Consider the following 16,764-nt stretch of genomic DNA (forward strand, 5'->3'; position numbering starts at 1 on the left):
GCATTAATATCGCGGACAGGCCGCAGCGGCCGACGCAACGAAAAAAAAAATTGAAACTTCTTGTAATTGAAGCCAGATAAAAACATTTTCTCGACGCCGAAATAATTATGTGCGATTATTAGTTAATTTTTTTCTAAGATCCGTTTCTAACACACGCAAAACGCCACGTTGTACAGCGACAAATATGTCGTTTACACCAAAATTGCATAGCGCGTTCAGTTTCCATATGCGCTCGATACTTTCGCGCCACGAAATACCCTCGATGGCGAGGCGTGCTTTTTGTCAAATGCAGAAACCTTGTCGGGGAATATTCATGCGTGTTTATGATATAAAATATTCAAAAAGGAGTCTCCCCCGCATGGAGTCACCGTGCTCTGTAACGCTTTGCATTGTCGAAGCGAGAAAACGATGTAGACCGTTTATTGCCCCGCGGGATTACTCGAAAGCCGATAAAAAATTCACCGGCGCTCGCCGGATCTTCGCTAAAACGCGTAAACGTGTCCGGCGGAGTTAGACATGTTAATCCCAAAATCCAGTATTAAACCAAACATATTCATTTGCAGAAAGTTATATTCCCGCGCGTTATTCGTTCACTAACCTAACGCATGTCTAATTTTTAATATTCGAAACACTTCTCAAAAATTACACCGTGCATTGCAGTTTTTAGACTTTTTACTTTGTTTTAAAAACTTATATCAATTATATTTAACTGATATTAATAGAAATTAAAGCAAAGTTTTTCTTGCGAATTTCTCAAACTTTTGCTGGGAGAAAAAAAAATTTTTTTGTAATACTTTTAGCGAAGCTCGATCGGAAGTTAATTGATTTACATTCGCGAGGGAATAATGGCGCGTCGCGCAGAGTTAATATTCGCTCTGCAAAGTGCATATTGTGTCGATTTAGTAAATCGTCTCGAGGTTGGGCGTAACTTTTGCTCGCGGAGCGCGGAGTTTCGGAACTCGAGTGTCCGCGAACAAGACGTTAAGGCCCGAAACGTGGGTCGCGTTTAAACTGGAAATTTTGTATATACTGCATAATGCGACCTTATTATGTTAAGGTATACGGCAGACCGCGACGGAGGGGGTGAATGCATAATACAGCGCCGCAACCCCCGAGTACTTGTTCGATAGCGTAGGTGGAGAGATTCGAGCTCGTATAGAAAGGAAGCGGAGTAAAGGAGTTGTTGCGCGATTCCGTCGCGGTATCGATACCACGATTCGACAACGTTCGTATTATACTCTCTCGGCCGCGGTGGTTATTCGGTATTATTGCAGTAATAGCAAACAACGGAAATGCGGGCGGAAATCTCACGCGTGCCGAGCAAGTCGTTGGACACTTGATATGCGATTATTTAACGTTTCTCTGGTTTCATCTTATGTTTTTATGCATGTACGCGAGCAGCTATGCATGCGTATAAAATATGCGTAGGGTGTTGGAGAAAAATCTCTCATTCGTTCTCGGTGTTGCAGAAACTCAAGGTAAAATCGCGAGCGATAGCGGAATAAAAATTAGCATCAAGCGCAGTTCTTGCGATCGATAGTACAAAAAAAAAAAAAATTAGTTAAAATAGTGGCGTGTGGGGTATTCAAAAATATTAAAAAATTCTTTTTTAAATGTGCCTTAATACTACCTTAACGACTCGGACGAATTTCTCCTGCTCAAAGCACGACGTTTCCACGCATAAAAAGTAAACTGCTTATTTCTCTTTTTGATGTCCCATTAAATGCGAATCCGGGCTGAATGCGCGACACTCGCGGCTGTGTTCGCGGGGGAAAGAACTCTGGGTGCGGATTGCGAGCGCAAATAAGGAGGTAAGCCAAATGACGCGTATGTATTAATTTTCTCCCCCATGGCTGGCGACGCTGGTAGCGGCTTTCGTCGTCAGATATACATGGCGTTGACGTTTTAATAATTTCATTCGCCGCGTCAAGAGCCCCATTTCCCTGGCGCCGTTCGCGAGGCATTTTCCGTGCGCGGATCGAATCGTGGCCCCTTTCTCTTCGAAGTAGATTCAATTCCAACTTGCAGAATTGCATGTGCCCGCCGGCGACGGCGCGCGGCGACGTAATTCCGCGCGATTCTTCGGGAAACTCGTTAATTCCTGCGAGAATAAGACTTTTCAGCGGCACTATGGAACGCGATGTCGCGCGAAAGTTCATAATGGGGACGCGCGTCGCGCTGCCGGCTAGATAAATAAGGTGAAACGATCGACGGCGGGGAAATCACGCGTCATCGGGGAGCTCCGAATACCGCCTCTCGAAAGTGACGAGCTTAGTCACCGAAGCAATTTCGAGTTTCCGCGACGTTAAAGTTCCGACTCATTAAATTCATTACACGCGACGAGACCGCATTCGCTCGATGTAACCGTATGTACCTCGCGCTTATCCTTTCCTAGAACGTTTCTTCGACTTACATTTGCTCCGGAAGCACACCCAAAGTGTCTCGAATCTAAATAATTACCAGAAAAACCTGGAGACGCGAGTCTTAATTTTTTATCCTCCGGAGTTAGTTGAATGTTCCTTGCAGTTTTGGTCGGGGCGCAAAATGGGACGTTAAAGGAGTTTAGCGCGTAAATCATCGTCGTCGCTTCGGCGACGCCTCGTTCGCCGACAAAAGAGCCGCCACGCCGCACGTGAAGCGCCAATTTAGCGCGAGAGCTCCGTCGAACGAAAACACGATAACGGCGATGTCCATCCCGGCGTCGAACGCCGCTGAAACCCATTGTCGCTGTCCCCCCAACTCCACGAATTTGTTCTACCCGAGGGATCTGCCGGTAAAAGTTGCCTATAGAAAACTCTTAGATTCCGTCATTAATTTTCCCAACGGCTGTGGGGAAGGGGGAGGGTGCGGGGACCTCGGGTGGGTTATAGTGAAGATAGTAGCGTCGCTGCCGCTGGCATTGAGCGATCATCTCATCTACTCGGAGAAAGTTAGATGAGGAAATTTGTCCTTGCGATAGGTTCACTCATAGTTCACAAACTTCGACCAGGCCGGCTACATCGTGCCGTTGTAGGTGCGCACGTATGTGCGTGTGCGGGCGACACCCGTAATCTACACACGCGCGACCGTGACGCGTACGTGAGCAGCCTCCGTCATTGTGGCGAGACCCGGTAGATCGAATCGTCCCTTCGTCGTGGGCCGCCCAGCTATGGAGATTCCGGAGAGCGACTATCCGGAGAAAAGGAATTGACTAAACCCCTTGAGAATTAATATCTCGGCGGGAAGCAAACGATCTAAGTGCTTCAATAATCGTCGGAGCGGTTAAGGGTGGAAGATAAAATTGTACCCATTCGCGACGTCGGTGTACAATTATTCGCGGTCGCGACTGGTCGTTATACTTTTATCGCCGTATCGCTGCAGCGCGCGCTGCGAACGTCGTCAGTTCGGATTATTTGGGTATTATTACGTGTTCAAATAATTATCTGATTATTTAAGAATAGCGTCTAATATATTATTTTTAAAAATCTTAGAGGAAAATGAGTGAAAAGAAATCAAATAAATTTCAGAAATCGAAATATTTTAAAACCAAGTAATAATTATAAAAGCAGACAAAAAAAATTATTTTTATTCTAAGATTAACATGAGATTATTATTGGAAAAATAAAATTAATTTACGATGAACGATTCAGGTATTAACTTGCAGCGTTAGAATGTCAGTTCACTCTCTTTCCGCTTCGCTATTTTTAGCTTTAAAGTAAAATACAATCTAAAATATTGAAGATACATAGGAGAAGGGATGCGTTGCGATAAAAGCAAAATATGAGAAGCCCGGCTAAAGGCGCTCGCTCAAAAAGGCGCCTTCTGCTTTATAGGAAACTTGGGATCAAGCGCTCGTTTATCAAACCGAGAATTACGGACATCTGTCCGCTTTGGAACCACGCCAAATTGAGCGCGCGTCCGCCTTTCACCGGTGGGCAAGTACTCGAGAATCGATGGAATATTACGTCCATACCTGCCTCCTTCGTTTGATTAACGACGATTAAAACTGCGGGGAATCCTCGCGCTTAGCGCGACTCAAGGCGCCTGGACTGATCCTTCAAGTGCCCGAAGTCTCTCTTAGTTTACATAACGAAGCCTTTGCTCGAAATAATCCAGACGAACACCGGAGGTTCTTACAAACCGAATAATATTCAAAAGAAGAATATTAATATAAAGATTTAGATTTAAAAATATTCCATATTTTTATAATAAACTAAAAAAATCCTTGTTTTTAAAACAAACGTATCCCGAGTGAAAATTTATCAAGCTAATTTGATTTTGCAGCTAATGGTTAGATCACGCAGATTAAATATAAGACTATCTTTAAAAAATTAAGTTATTATTTTAAAAAAGAAAAAAAAAATCTGTCTAATATCGGTCGTATAGTTTTTGTCCGGTGTGTACCACCATGTATCTGAATAGATGTCTTAAACTTTTTTCACCGCGTACTTGTTTACTGTTTTGGTCTGACCTTACGCAACGCTCGTTCGACTGCCGAATTCGCCGGGCAAACCGGTTCTCGTCGTCCGCCGCCCGCGCGTTCTCCACCTTGCGAACTTGGAACGCGAAGATCTGCCGGCCGATGTAAACACACGCACGTACTCACCCTACCGCGGCGGTCGGCGGGATCTAGTATATGAAACTCTTCTTTCGTGTTTTTTTTAACGGTAATTTTTAAACATATTCAACAAAACACATTATTTAATTTTGAAAGTAATACGATGTTGTAAAGAGATCCAATAGCAGTATGAAAATTATACATGAAAGATACAACCAAATTATTACGTGTATGATCAGTGACAAATCGCTCCCGCAAGAGTGCTTTCGAGACGAGCAAGTTATTACCGCGGACGTGCAAATTCGATATGAAAATTTGATCCGAGGTGGACAATATGCGAGGTGGTTTACGCATGCGATCCCACGAGAGGCGGACCCCTCGGCGGGCCGTCGCGTCGCCGGCCGTCCTGACGGCGTAGGTAACGCAAATGTAATTATCGTTAGGTCTGCGGAGGCCAAGGATCTAATTACACGCTCGTCCAGATTCCGGGACTCAATGACGCGGGTCCATCGAGGCGTAAGCGCGTACGGCGCGCGAGACGAAAAGGGGGGTTGACGAGGGGGGTAGATGCGACTTAAGCGAGCTAGTGGATGCTCGTGTAAGGTGGAAGGTCGGGATCAGGGGCTCGTTTATCAACCTCGGGATTCCAGACGTCTGTCCCGTGTCCCGCGGGATGAATTTATCGGTTTTATAATTAAGCGCGGCCCGCAATACCGGCGAGCAAGTTGCGCGGTAATTTATACATCTCTATGCTTTTCCATTTTCCCCGGTAACCCCCTCGAAACGTGCGGGCGTGCTTCGTTAACTCCTTTAATTCTCTTTCTTCCTCTCCCCCGATACCATCTTTTTCGTACCGGAGCGCTACGTGTTTCGCACGTAAACATTTTTCGGCCGCGGGGGACAGCGAGCAGAGATAGCAAAAAGATCACCGGCCGCGCGAGGAATTTAATCCTACGACCTCCGCCTCCGATGTCCAACGTGTAATGGTTTAATACTTGAAGGGACGACCGCGTTGATGCATCTTGATAAGGGAAACGACGTAGAGTTTACTCCGCAACGTTCGGTAATATCTCAAATTTTTTTTATCCTAGCAAATATAGCGCAGGTTGACGCAAAGTCGTAAACGAAAACAGGAGCGCAGTTCGTGTAACGAAGTAACGTCCATCAGACGAATAGTTGAACAACGATAAATTTGCTTCATAAATGCATCAAGCTTCGGAGCCATATACTTTCATTAACCGAGAACGGGCAGATGAAAAATTAAATGGCCGTAAATGAGATTAGATACTTCGGTGAGCAATCTTGTTCCGGTGCTCGCCTAGTGCTTTGCCTATCTATGGAGTGGGTAATGGAAGCTTGATTTCGCCGCGAGATGAAACTACGGCATCTCGTTAGCAAGCTCTCTCCCTCTTGCTATCTCTCTCTCTCTCTTTCTCTCTCTGGCTCTCTTGTTGCTGTTTTTCAGTTCCGACAGGCACTAAAGCGACCTGTTATATGATCGCGGAGTATAAAATATTCGTCCGCGCGGTATTCCGTGGAATTCGATTCGATCGGTGGACATGAATGCACGCTGCGGTGTTCGATAATGAGAAGCTATGGTCGCGCAAATGACGAGAATTAGAAACGCAATTTTCGAGCACGCCGAGTATTTACATACGGAAATAATGCAACGGCACGCTGTTATTTCACAATGAACTTTCCTCATTTATGGCGCGCTTAATTTAAAACATTTCGCGAGTAACGAGACGCATTCTCCGCATTCAATTTACATAGAAATTACTGGGCGACAGTATCGCCGACGCTGTCACGCGTGGCAGATAGATCTCCGTTTCCGCGGCGGACATTTTGCGAAGGCTCCGGCAAGTTTACCGGCATTTATCACGCGGAATCATTATAATATCTCTCTCGGCAAGCCGCCGTTCGTGTGAGAAACGGCTGGATCAAGCAAAACGAAAAGATTCCGAATATCTTCTCTTGCTCGGTCCCGAAATTTTTTGTCTGGATATACATATATATGCGTATACATAAAAAAAAAGAAGAAGAAATAAAAATATTGCGATGGCTCACAAGTTTGTTACGTCAGAGGCCATTTCGCAGTGGTTCGTATAGCGCTGTACGAATTACGCCCTGTATAGAGATGAACGATGATACGAATCCCAACGCACACGCGGACTACTCCCGACATAATAATTCGCAATGCAGCCACAGTCGGACGTATTATGGGACGTCAGAAAGCCGTGCTGGATATTTCCTCTACCGGTCGCAGGCCATAAACTAAACGGCGGGCTTCGAGCTCTCGGGACTCGGCACATTCGTCGTCGCGGAACGTACGGGAAGAGAAGATCCCCGGTTGTTATTGTTGCGAGCCAACTCGTGCACGACGCGGGGCGGGGGCGTCGCACTAACGAGCAAGTAATTACAATGAAACGATTGAGCCGTCGCTGCCTGCGGGAGAAATCCAGGTAGTTATCGCAACTGTTGGAAATCCCGGAGTACCGCTCGCGGATTTGAGCTCCCGGAGTGCCCCGCGAGAACGAGATGGGCGATGAAAGACGGACGCGATACGCGAGAGAACCGCGGAAAGACGGACAGTGAGAAAGGCAAGGGGAGAGCGACAGAATGCGAGATACAAGGGGATACGATGAGGACGGCGCGCGAGAAGGAGCGAGAGAGAATAGATACGAGCCTAGCACGGAGTTTGAGGCTTGTTTGAACAGGCTGCAGCTTCCAGAGAGGGTGGACGGGGGTGCGGAGGGTTGCTATGACGATCACGCCCCATCGAATTACGCGAAAATTGCCCTACGTACCCTCGACCCCTCGCGCGTCCCCCTCGTCTCCCTCGTGCCACTGTCTCTCACCCCCGTCGTACCTCATCCACCCTTCATCAGGACTTTAGTCATTCCAATCTCCTTCCCCGTCGCGTTGTGGATGCGAGCGAGGATAAACGGCTCGCCGAATTGTGCTTTCCGATGAACCTTCTCGGGACCGCGATACCTCTCCCGAGAGGAACGGCGCTTCAAGTAAGTGGAGTCTTAAGTCAACGTTAAGAGTAGATACGTCTTTCCGTTAGACGTTCGTCTTAATCGCCGCTGAGAGCGCGGGTTGTTTAACGCGGGCTGATTCAATATGTCGAAGCGTAATTAGAATTATCTCGCAGTTCCGTCGAATGTGTACGATTTAAATTAAAAAGTAAGTTACCCCCGTAGCGGCTTGAATTTTAATGAGATATTGAAGAGGATGCGTTATGCAGCAAACTTGTGAAAATTAATATAAATTAATTTGTTATTAAGTAGCGATCGTCATTATTTGTGGAAGTTTGTTTCGTTGGTTAGACGAATTTGGGAGAATAACTCGCAGAATCCGGACATCGATCGGCAGCCGTCCTCGCCCATCAAAGAAACTAATTTCTCCGTGCGGTTCAGATTTCCATTATCGTGCACGAAAGCGTTTTCATTTCCTTACAGAAGCGTCTGGCGTGTAAACAGCGCATAATGGAATATATTGAAGTCGAGAGTATACAGTTTGAAGTGGAGCAGGGGTTAAAACGATAGCTCAAGTAAAAAGATTAAGTAACAGAATCTTCTGTCGGAGCGAAATTTGCTACCACAACTGTTTACCAAATTGCTACTTATTTTCCAAGTTTTAACTCACGTCGCGTACTTTCACATGTAGTTTTAGTCGAACGCATGCTTGTCAATTAAAAATTTGTTCGCAGAGTGCCATCGAAGCGTTGCCGGGATCGTGAAATCTAACGCCGTGCGACACTTAATATTTCGTAATTAATTTAACATCACACCTGTCCATCGAAGCGCCGACGTTGAATAATTCAATTCGGTCGACTCCCAGCCCGTAAACGCGTCACGTCGCGAACAGCGCACCAACCCCGAGCGAAATAATGGGAGACAACGCGCGGATGGCAACCGTTCTCTAACTTGGACTTCTAATCGCTCGCGGACTTGGCGGGGTCGTCGGATTCGGTTGGAACTTGGTGGCGCCAAGTCCGACCACGCCGTTAAGCCGGGTCCGATCTCCACCGAGATTCCCGTCGCGCAGATTTAAAAGGTCGTTACGTCTCCTCGCTCGCGGTCGTCGGCCCGTATTTCTTTTTTTGATCCGTCCAGCAATAAGCCGTCCGCGGGATTAAAAGATTACGATGTCCAATATCGGCGCGGAGGACCTCGACCAGGCGCTGGGCAAGCACGAGGGGTAGAACGGCCGTCGCACGAGATTCCTGCGGGAATTCCGGCAATCCTTTACGTGACTACGTCCCGACTTGGTCTCTCTTGCTACGTGAGCACCGTGGGGAAGCAATGTTTTCGCATTAGGGATAAACTGCCCCACGTCCCGGCGGTCCGACCGGGCGCGCGAGCGAACATCGCCAAGCCGCTGCAATTTATACGGTCCTAGCGCCAATTAACCGGACTTCCGCGTAATAAAATTAGTCTCGTGCGATTTGACCCTGTCGTCGGGCCGCGTGGTTAACTTCACGGAAGAGCACCGGAATATTGCGCCGACCTCGTCCCTGGGTGTCGCCGAGCGAAATTTACCAAGTGGGTGGAATGAGAATCTCCGGGTAGAGATAAAACTTGTCGCTTTTTTTTTTCGGTTACGTTATAAAAAATTCGTACGTACTTTATCTGCTATTCTCGTTAGTCTATTATAATTATCGTTGTCTTTAATGAAAGTCAAAGAAAAACGCAGAGAGGATACACGTTCACACATTTATATACGCGTGTCAAGTATGCTGAATTTTTTGTTAAAATTAAAAATAAGGAATAACGCTGTGAGCACTGGGGGAAAAATGGATAGGCAGCGAAAGTAAAGGAGTATGGAGGCAGACGGCACGTTACAGAGGCGAGAGATTCCATATTTCATAGAGATAACGAAGACAAGTGATGCCTGGGAATATGAAGCTCGAGAAAATGAATAAGGGACCGTCGCGGTGATACTTACGCCGCGACAGAAGTATCAAAGTCATAATCGTATATGTATAACGCGGTTAATGCATCATAAACCGCAATCTACGCAAAGACGGAAAAAAGACGACAAATTTAAAAAGTAAATAACAAATGTAGCGTAATTTTAAATAAATTAAACTAAATAAACTAAATAAAATTTAATCTAATAAATATATATTAAATCTATTTTAATAAATATATGTATAATTTAATTTAATTAATATATCTTAAATTTAACCCGACACTACAGAGCTCATTATTTATTCTAACTTCTACGTTAAAGAAAACAATTTTATGTTTAATAATTTTTACATTCGAACATTAATTACATTAATTTATTTATAAATTTTTAATGTAAATAAAAAAGAATTTTAATTACAAATAATTGATTTAATCGACAAATACCGCGACGTATCCACTAAGTACAGACTCGTTATATGTGAAAATTAGTAACGTGGAAATAAAATAGATATATTGGAGTGAAGATGACTTTACATTACTCGAGCGTTAATTAAATTCAACCGTATCCGGTTCTAGGAGCATCCAAGTAAGTAATTTATTTTAGTAGCCGTGCAAAAAAGCGCGTATCATTAGCGAAGAAAGCCGACGGCAGGGGTGGAATCGCCGTTGGGGCTAACTGCGAGCTTATAAGGGAAAATGGATGCACGTGGACAGACAGCCCGCAGACGGGCAACGTTCGTGTACACATGCTAAGTGCGTCGCACCCTGGAGCGGGTATATTGCGTTAACACCGAGGGTGCAAACAGCCCTTGCTTTGCTCGTACCCTTTGTGCGTCGTTCTTGTTCTCTTCGCGGCAGTACAGTCGGGCTAATTATTAAAGCGTTAAAACCGCTCGTTAAGTCGTCATTTGCATTGCGGCAGCATAATTTTCAAGATTAATATAGAAATAACCCGTTATCATGGTTAACACGAATGTAACAAGCAGGGGATTTAAAATAGAAAAATTTATGTCAAAATTATATAAAAAAAAAAAAAATTTGTCAAGAGTGTTTCGGTCTGTAAACCTCTCAAAATAAAATTTAAATAAAAAGAAAAAAAAAATTTAGATGCATAATATTCCTGTAAATTTGCGATATTTGCCGAGTATGATCATTGATTTCCGGTTTGTATTACGTTCCTCGGGACGCAGAACAATGCAGTCTATTCGCAGGAGAGTATTAATCAGTTCCATATACACGTCTTACGCCCGCTATCTTTAATTAATCTCATGTGCGACGGTGTCACTGTACCTCCCGGGTATGCAAACGTTAACAGTTTCCGCGGAGGTTTCTTCGCTCGCTCGCCCTTGTTGTTAATTCATTTGCCTACGAAGCAACCGGGCCGGGAAGGGGCGGTCAAAGGCGTCGTAGGAACGAGAGTGATTAATTCATCGTGTCGTCGGAAGTGGCATTAAGACGCCTTCGTATAAACGTTGTCCAAAAGGAAGTGGCGGCGCCTCACCTCGCCCCTTTCCCGGCCAAACTAGTCTACGTATAAGAGCATTAGCGGCTGTGTACGTATATATGCGATTGAGATATTATGGAGAGACTAAGCGTCCTTTGCGTGCCTCTAAAGAGCCCCGCGAGTAGATGCCGAGAGGGATGTTAAGGGGTTTCCGTTCGCATGCACGCGATGCTCGATGATGCCCGCGACCCTCAACTACCATTCATATTTTTTCCGTCAAAAATTTTAATTTTGCTGAGACTTACAACGTTACTCTATTTCTGAACAATTTATTTTGTTGAGTTAAACTTAATATTAATCATACGTATTTTACGTAAAATAGATTTTTTTTTAAAAAGTTGTAAAATTTTTTAAATTTACGATTGATCAAAGTCAAGATTTTTATGTTATTTTAATTAATTTTATTTCCTTGAGACCAAAAACTATTGTTTCTTCAAGTATTTCAAAAAGCAGTTTGGAAACTCATCTAGGCGCGTCGCCTATTAAGAAATTCTCGACATACCGCGAGTCTCCTATGCTGTTTCCGTTCAAAGAATTCGATTTAATTTCTTGTGGCTAAAGGCAATCGGTCAAAGGAACGGGAGCCGAATCAAAGCGTAAACTTGAGACTTTCGTTCGGTATAGTTCAAGTGCGAGGGTTTTCAACGGCAATACGGAGGGTGGACACGCAGAAAGACCAACGGCATTTCGTTATTGCACGTTGAAAGCAAGAGGGAAACCATAGAAGAAATTTCCTAAGGTATCATCAACCTGTTATAACCAATGCCTTCTCTTTTTCCCAGCGGTTTTTCCATTTATTTGTAAATATTTCGTGGCGAGATTAATTAAATCTTTTTTTATCTGATAGTAAATAGAGGGGTCGGTATTATTAAAACAATTTTATAAGATTTGCAAATTAATCGGTTTCCATGTGTATGAAAGTTGTCATCATTGTCGCTGTCTCGAGTGAACGAGATTTTAATTTATAATTTAGAACCGCATGGTTAACGAAAAATATACCTCTGCCCGGTCAGATTTAAATTTAAAATGAAAGCGGACATATCTGCCAGGAGACTGCTCGAAAATGCGCCGTTTTAATCGGCCAACGAGTACGACACGAGGCAAAACCCGTACGGGTTCAATCGTGTAAAAGATCCATCGGAAAATTCCCATAAAAATTACACGATCGCTGCCTCGGGTGCCTAGCGACACGTGACTAATTTCGCGGCTTATGCACCGATGGACACCGGTTGCGGCCGTATACTTTTGGTTACGCCGCGTAACCACATTTCGATAATATTTGTTCAACGTGTTTTCTCCCAATTTAAAAATAATACTCGTCACACGGCGAATCCGAAATTATGATAATGAGAACAACGTTATTACTCGCTAGAATTATGAAACGACTATCGGTCGAATGAATTCGTGACGCGATCAAAGAACAAGCGCTTTTAATGCCAATTGTTCGATGAACCGAAACGCGAAATACCTCGATTGATATTTATTTAAAGAAAATAAAAAAGCATGGTCAAGCTCCATTTTTGTTAAACGCGGAGCTTTATTTATTTTATTTTTATTCAGTTTGCTTATTTATCATTACGTCACGTTAGCGGCGAGGATGGTTATCGATCATTCAAAATTGTGCGCGACTTTCGTTGCAAAAACGGCGACGGTGTCACGGGATCGATAAGAAATATCATGTCTAAACTTATTACTGTTCACGACACACGCCCGACTGATCCACGATATTGAAACCTATCTCGAAAATCCCGGCGCCACGATTAATCACCGAGGCCGCGATCGGCAGCGTTGACCCTTTTCTGTACGCTTCATGCCGCGTTTATCATCGTACTTTTCGCATGGCCGCACATTTTTCATCGCTCACGCGCATCCAGTCGAATCAACCAGCGGGCTCGCCCGCCGGAATAACACAAGGACGCGAATAATACGAGCGGGGAATAATTCCCGGATAAATCAGTCTGCCTTTATCCTTTAATATTCTCCGCCGGTCCGATAATACAAAATCGCGGCATAATTTCGGTATAAATCGAGCGCGGTGGGGAGGAGCGGGCACATCCCTTTAAAAGCCACGGGCGTTTCCTTCCTGGTGTCGAACGATAGGATTCTCTCGTGTTATACGACTTCCTTTTCATCGACAGCGACAATGGGTGGGCGCGCGTCGTCGCTTCAGAATCGAAGTTTGCTCTCGGTACACAGAAATACGCGTTCACATGTACGAGCTTGCACCCTTCACCCCCCGTTTTACTCACGGCGCGCAAAACACGCGCTACAGTAGAAAGTATTTAAAAAATTGACGGATCGCTGGTCGCGCGATTTCTCGCACGATTTCTCTCATGGGCGTCACAGAGAAGTCCGGCGGATGCTCGCGATTGTTTCACGCCGGAAGTTCGCGTTTACAGATTTTAATGAAGAAAGAAAAAAAAAGTTTACGACGGAATCGGAATTCTGCGCGCATGTCGAAAGTTGATATTACCTACATTTGTCTCTTTAATTAATAAATATAAGTGGAAAATTTCTGCCGGGTCTCCGGGCCCCTCAAGAGAAGTTTTCTCGCATAACCCCCGTCGGATAAATCGTAACGGCGCCCATGACTCCGCTTTCCCTGGATTCGAAGGGGACGCGTGAGAGGCGCAGACGCCTCTTGGACAAACATTTTTACGCTATTATGGGAATCCGAGACTGGATATTAAGCAAACGCTTACAGCTGCAAGAAAATCACTCGAGTCTCATTCCACGTGCCGTGCTAACTCCGCTCTTTCTCCCATTCCTGCGCACCCGCTTCCGAATAAAAGAAATAAGAAAAAATCTGCAGTTTATTTCGCAAATTTTTTTTTTCTAAACCGTCGCAGTAGTATGAAATACCATTTTTCCGACAATTAAATACCGCTCACTAATAGAACTCTGATTTTTACGGTTTCTTTAATAAAAAAAAAAAAAGAAAATTTAAATTGACACTTTCCGCCTTAATTTTATTTTTACCTTGCCATAACTCTCGCCCGAGTCGTAAAATATATTTGCAACGCGCCACAAATCAATCTAGATTTGTTTAGAGATATCGGCCGCTCTGCCAAGCGAGAGTTCGGCGAGCAATTCCGGGAGACGCGTTCGGCCCGGGCGCGGTTGATTTATCGTGGGAGAAAAAGGGCGCCGGTGGAAGAAAAGGGTGGCTTTTCGACGAGAGAACGAGGCACTTCTGTCAATTACTACCCGTCGCGTAGGTAGAACGGTGAAAACACGCTTTATCCCGCCGGCTCGTACGCGACGGATAGATGTCACGTCACCGCCACCCTCGAGAAGCGATTACGAGGCAAACGGCGTCCCGTCTCAAGGCCCACCCCCGCACCTCTCGATTCAACCGCGTCGTCATTAAGTTACCGTCAATTAGAACGAATACCGAGATGAACGCACCGGTATGAAAAAGCTCGCGTGCCCGCTGAAGAAAATCGGAAGCGCCATTCGTCATTCGCCCGCCCTTCCGAGAGGGCTTTAGCCGCCCTCGCCGCCATTCACGAGGGAAAGTTCGCCGGAGGGAAAAATTTATCTTCATAAAAAAAAAAGAATATCGCTGCTATATGCATTGCGATCGCTCGTCTATAAAAACCACTGAATTAATGACGGTAAGGCGACTCGCGCCGGTTGTTTGCGTTTGCGCGAATGAGTCGGTGACTATAATTAAATTACAGCGACAGATTCCGCGAAGGATAGCCGGGGACCATAACTCTCAGCGATTTTTTTCCATTGCGGTGAATAATTACTCGCGTGATACGTGTGCAATCGTTGAATCAAAATAAATCGCCCGGCGTAAACTGAGCCACTTTCTGTAATTAAAGAGAAAGGTTCGAGGTGATCTAAGAGTTGTTTGAGAGAGAAAAAGAGTCGATGGTATCGCGGCGTATCTTACGCGCTGATATTCCGCGGGGAGTGCCGTGACACGCGCGCACGGTCCATTCGTCTCGCAATGTCTGCGTACACGGCGGGATGGAAAAAAAATATAATAAATGCGAAAAAGAAACGACAAAGACCGAGCGGGAGAAAGAGACGAGAAAGGCGTGCGATACCTCGGATACGCTGTTGGGATACGATAGGCAAGTGTCACGCTACCGCGACCCCCCGGCGCGGCGATTACGACGATTACCGGGGAGTCGCGGGAGGGTGGAGTCGCCTTTTCCGTTGACACCGCATCACGAAGTACTAACCGGGTTATTTATGCCACCTCGTAAAACTTGTGGCGTGCCTGAGCACCCTAGTCGCAGTCCCGTCTGGCCTTCCACTCCCCCCGCTGTTACGCGGGAGGTTTCGAGTGACAAGTCGCGGGGGTGGCGTGCCCACCCCAGATTTGCCTGGCGCGATCTTGCTTCGAGAAAGTTACGAGATAGACGGCAGTAAATACGGAATAGACCGCGCGCGGAGTTTAATACGAAATATTGCATGCCGAGCGACGCGACGGCGATATATATTCGTATATCTATAACGTTAATATGCACAATCGTATGCGGCGAGAAGGGCCCGCGAGCTCGGCATTTCCGTGAGTTATGGGTGCCGCGCGCTATTTTTATTACGTGCCGGCATATCGTCCGGCGGAACGATAACCGGAATGCTCTTCCCCGGAAATATTAGGGGGAAGTCGGAGGGGCTCACATCGAGGTGTAAATAAGGCTTCTCGAGAATTCGCACGTCAGGGATTTACGATCTATTCGCGATGGCAATGTGACGCTTTTGCTTGTCGAGTCGCTGAGGACGCGCATCTTGCTTTCTAGCTTCCCTACTCGATGGAGCTGGACTACGACGTAGTGGGTGTACCGGGTGGACCGTCCTCCGGGATGATGGCCTTGCTACCGCCGAGGGTAAACGTGTCCGCCAGGGGCGAGGTGCCGGTCAGCCTGCAGGTCTTTCGGATCAGATTGCCGTGCTCAGGTGTCGTCAGCGCCGAAATTCCGCTCGCGCTCAGATTGAATGTCACGGCACCGCCCGGGACCAGATACAACGACACCATTCTGGTCTTCAAGAGGAACAAGATCTGCCTAAAAGGTACGTACGCGCCGGCAACTGTGTTCCCAGATATCGCCGGCGGCACTTGGCGCGCGCGATAGTTAGCGAGCGTGGCCCTCTTGCAGCGAGAAATTTATGTTAATTTTAAGAAACGCCGATCGCGCTTTATTGTCCCCGTACATGAAAAGTTGTGCTTCATTATTCCGCAGCGCATGGAAGTTCCGTGCTCAAAATCTCACGATTCTCACGGCAGCCGCGCATTAAAACCCAGATCTGGATCGTAGATCCTTTTCTCTGTTAAAAACACCGAGTGATGTTTCCTTCTTTCGTCTGCCTTATTAAAAACTTGTGAAAAAAAATCGCGATGCCGCTTGTCTCACTTAAAACATGAAAACGCTGAGGTGTGAATTATTTAACTCTTCCGCCCGGCGGGGTTTTACCGGTGTAATTAAAATTGCAGGTTCCTCTGCAATTTTGAATAATGTTTACGCGATTCCCTTTCTTTCGCTTTCTTGCTTTTTTTTCAAATTTACATTTATTAAACCGTATTTCCTCTTCTTTTAATAGATTTTTTTCAATAATTCTCAAGCGTTAATTAGTAGTCAGTGCCATACATATAAATAGCGTTGATTAACGGGTTTCTGTGCCTCGTTATTTTCGATATTGATCTACACCGCAATACATAAAGATCCGTTTCAAAGGGTAATACCATTTAAGCTTTGTAATCTGCGCGGTATACGCTGCTCATTTACGCGCATCCCGCGGCCCGCTGAAATGCCCTTTTGTTCATCCGCGCCCACTTTAGCGCCATCGCA

General features: G+C 45.6%; 1 protein-coding gene across 1 annotated transcript in view; it reads left to right on the top strand.

The window, feature by feature from the left end:
• The window catches only part of LOC139102116 (tyrosine-protein kinase Dnt), a 61,170-nt gene that overhangs the window by 23,484 nt on the left and 20,922 nt on the right, over positions 1-16,764 (top strand). Inside the window, exon 3 of the mRNA XM_070655805.1 lies at positions 15,718-15,988. Coding sequence (XP_070511906.1) covers positions 15,718-15,988 — 271 coding nt within the window. The remainder of the gene's footprint in view (positions 1-15,717; positions 15,989-16,764) is intronic.

The sequence above is a fragment of the Cardiocondyla obscurior genome, linkage group LG04, assembly GCF_019399895.1.
Source record: "Cardiocondyla obscurior isolate alpha-2009 linkage group LG04, Cobs3.1, whole genome shotgun sequence".
Lineage (NCBI taxonomy): Eukaryota > Metazoa > Arthropoda > Insecta > Hymenoptera > Formicidae > Cardiocondyla > Cardiocondyla obscurior.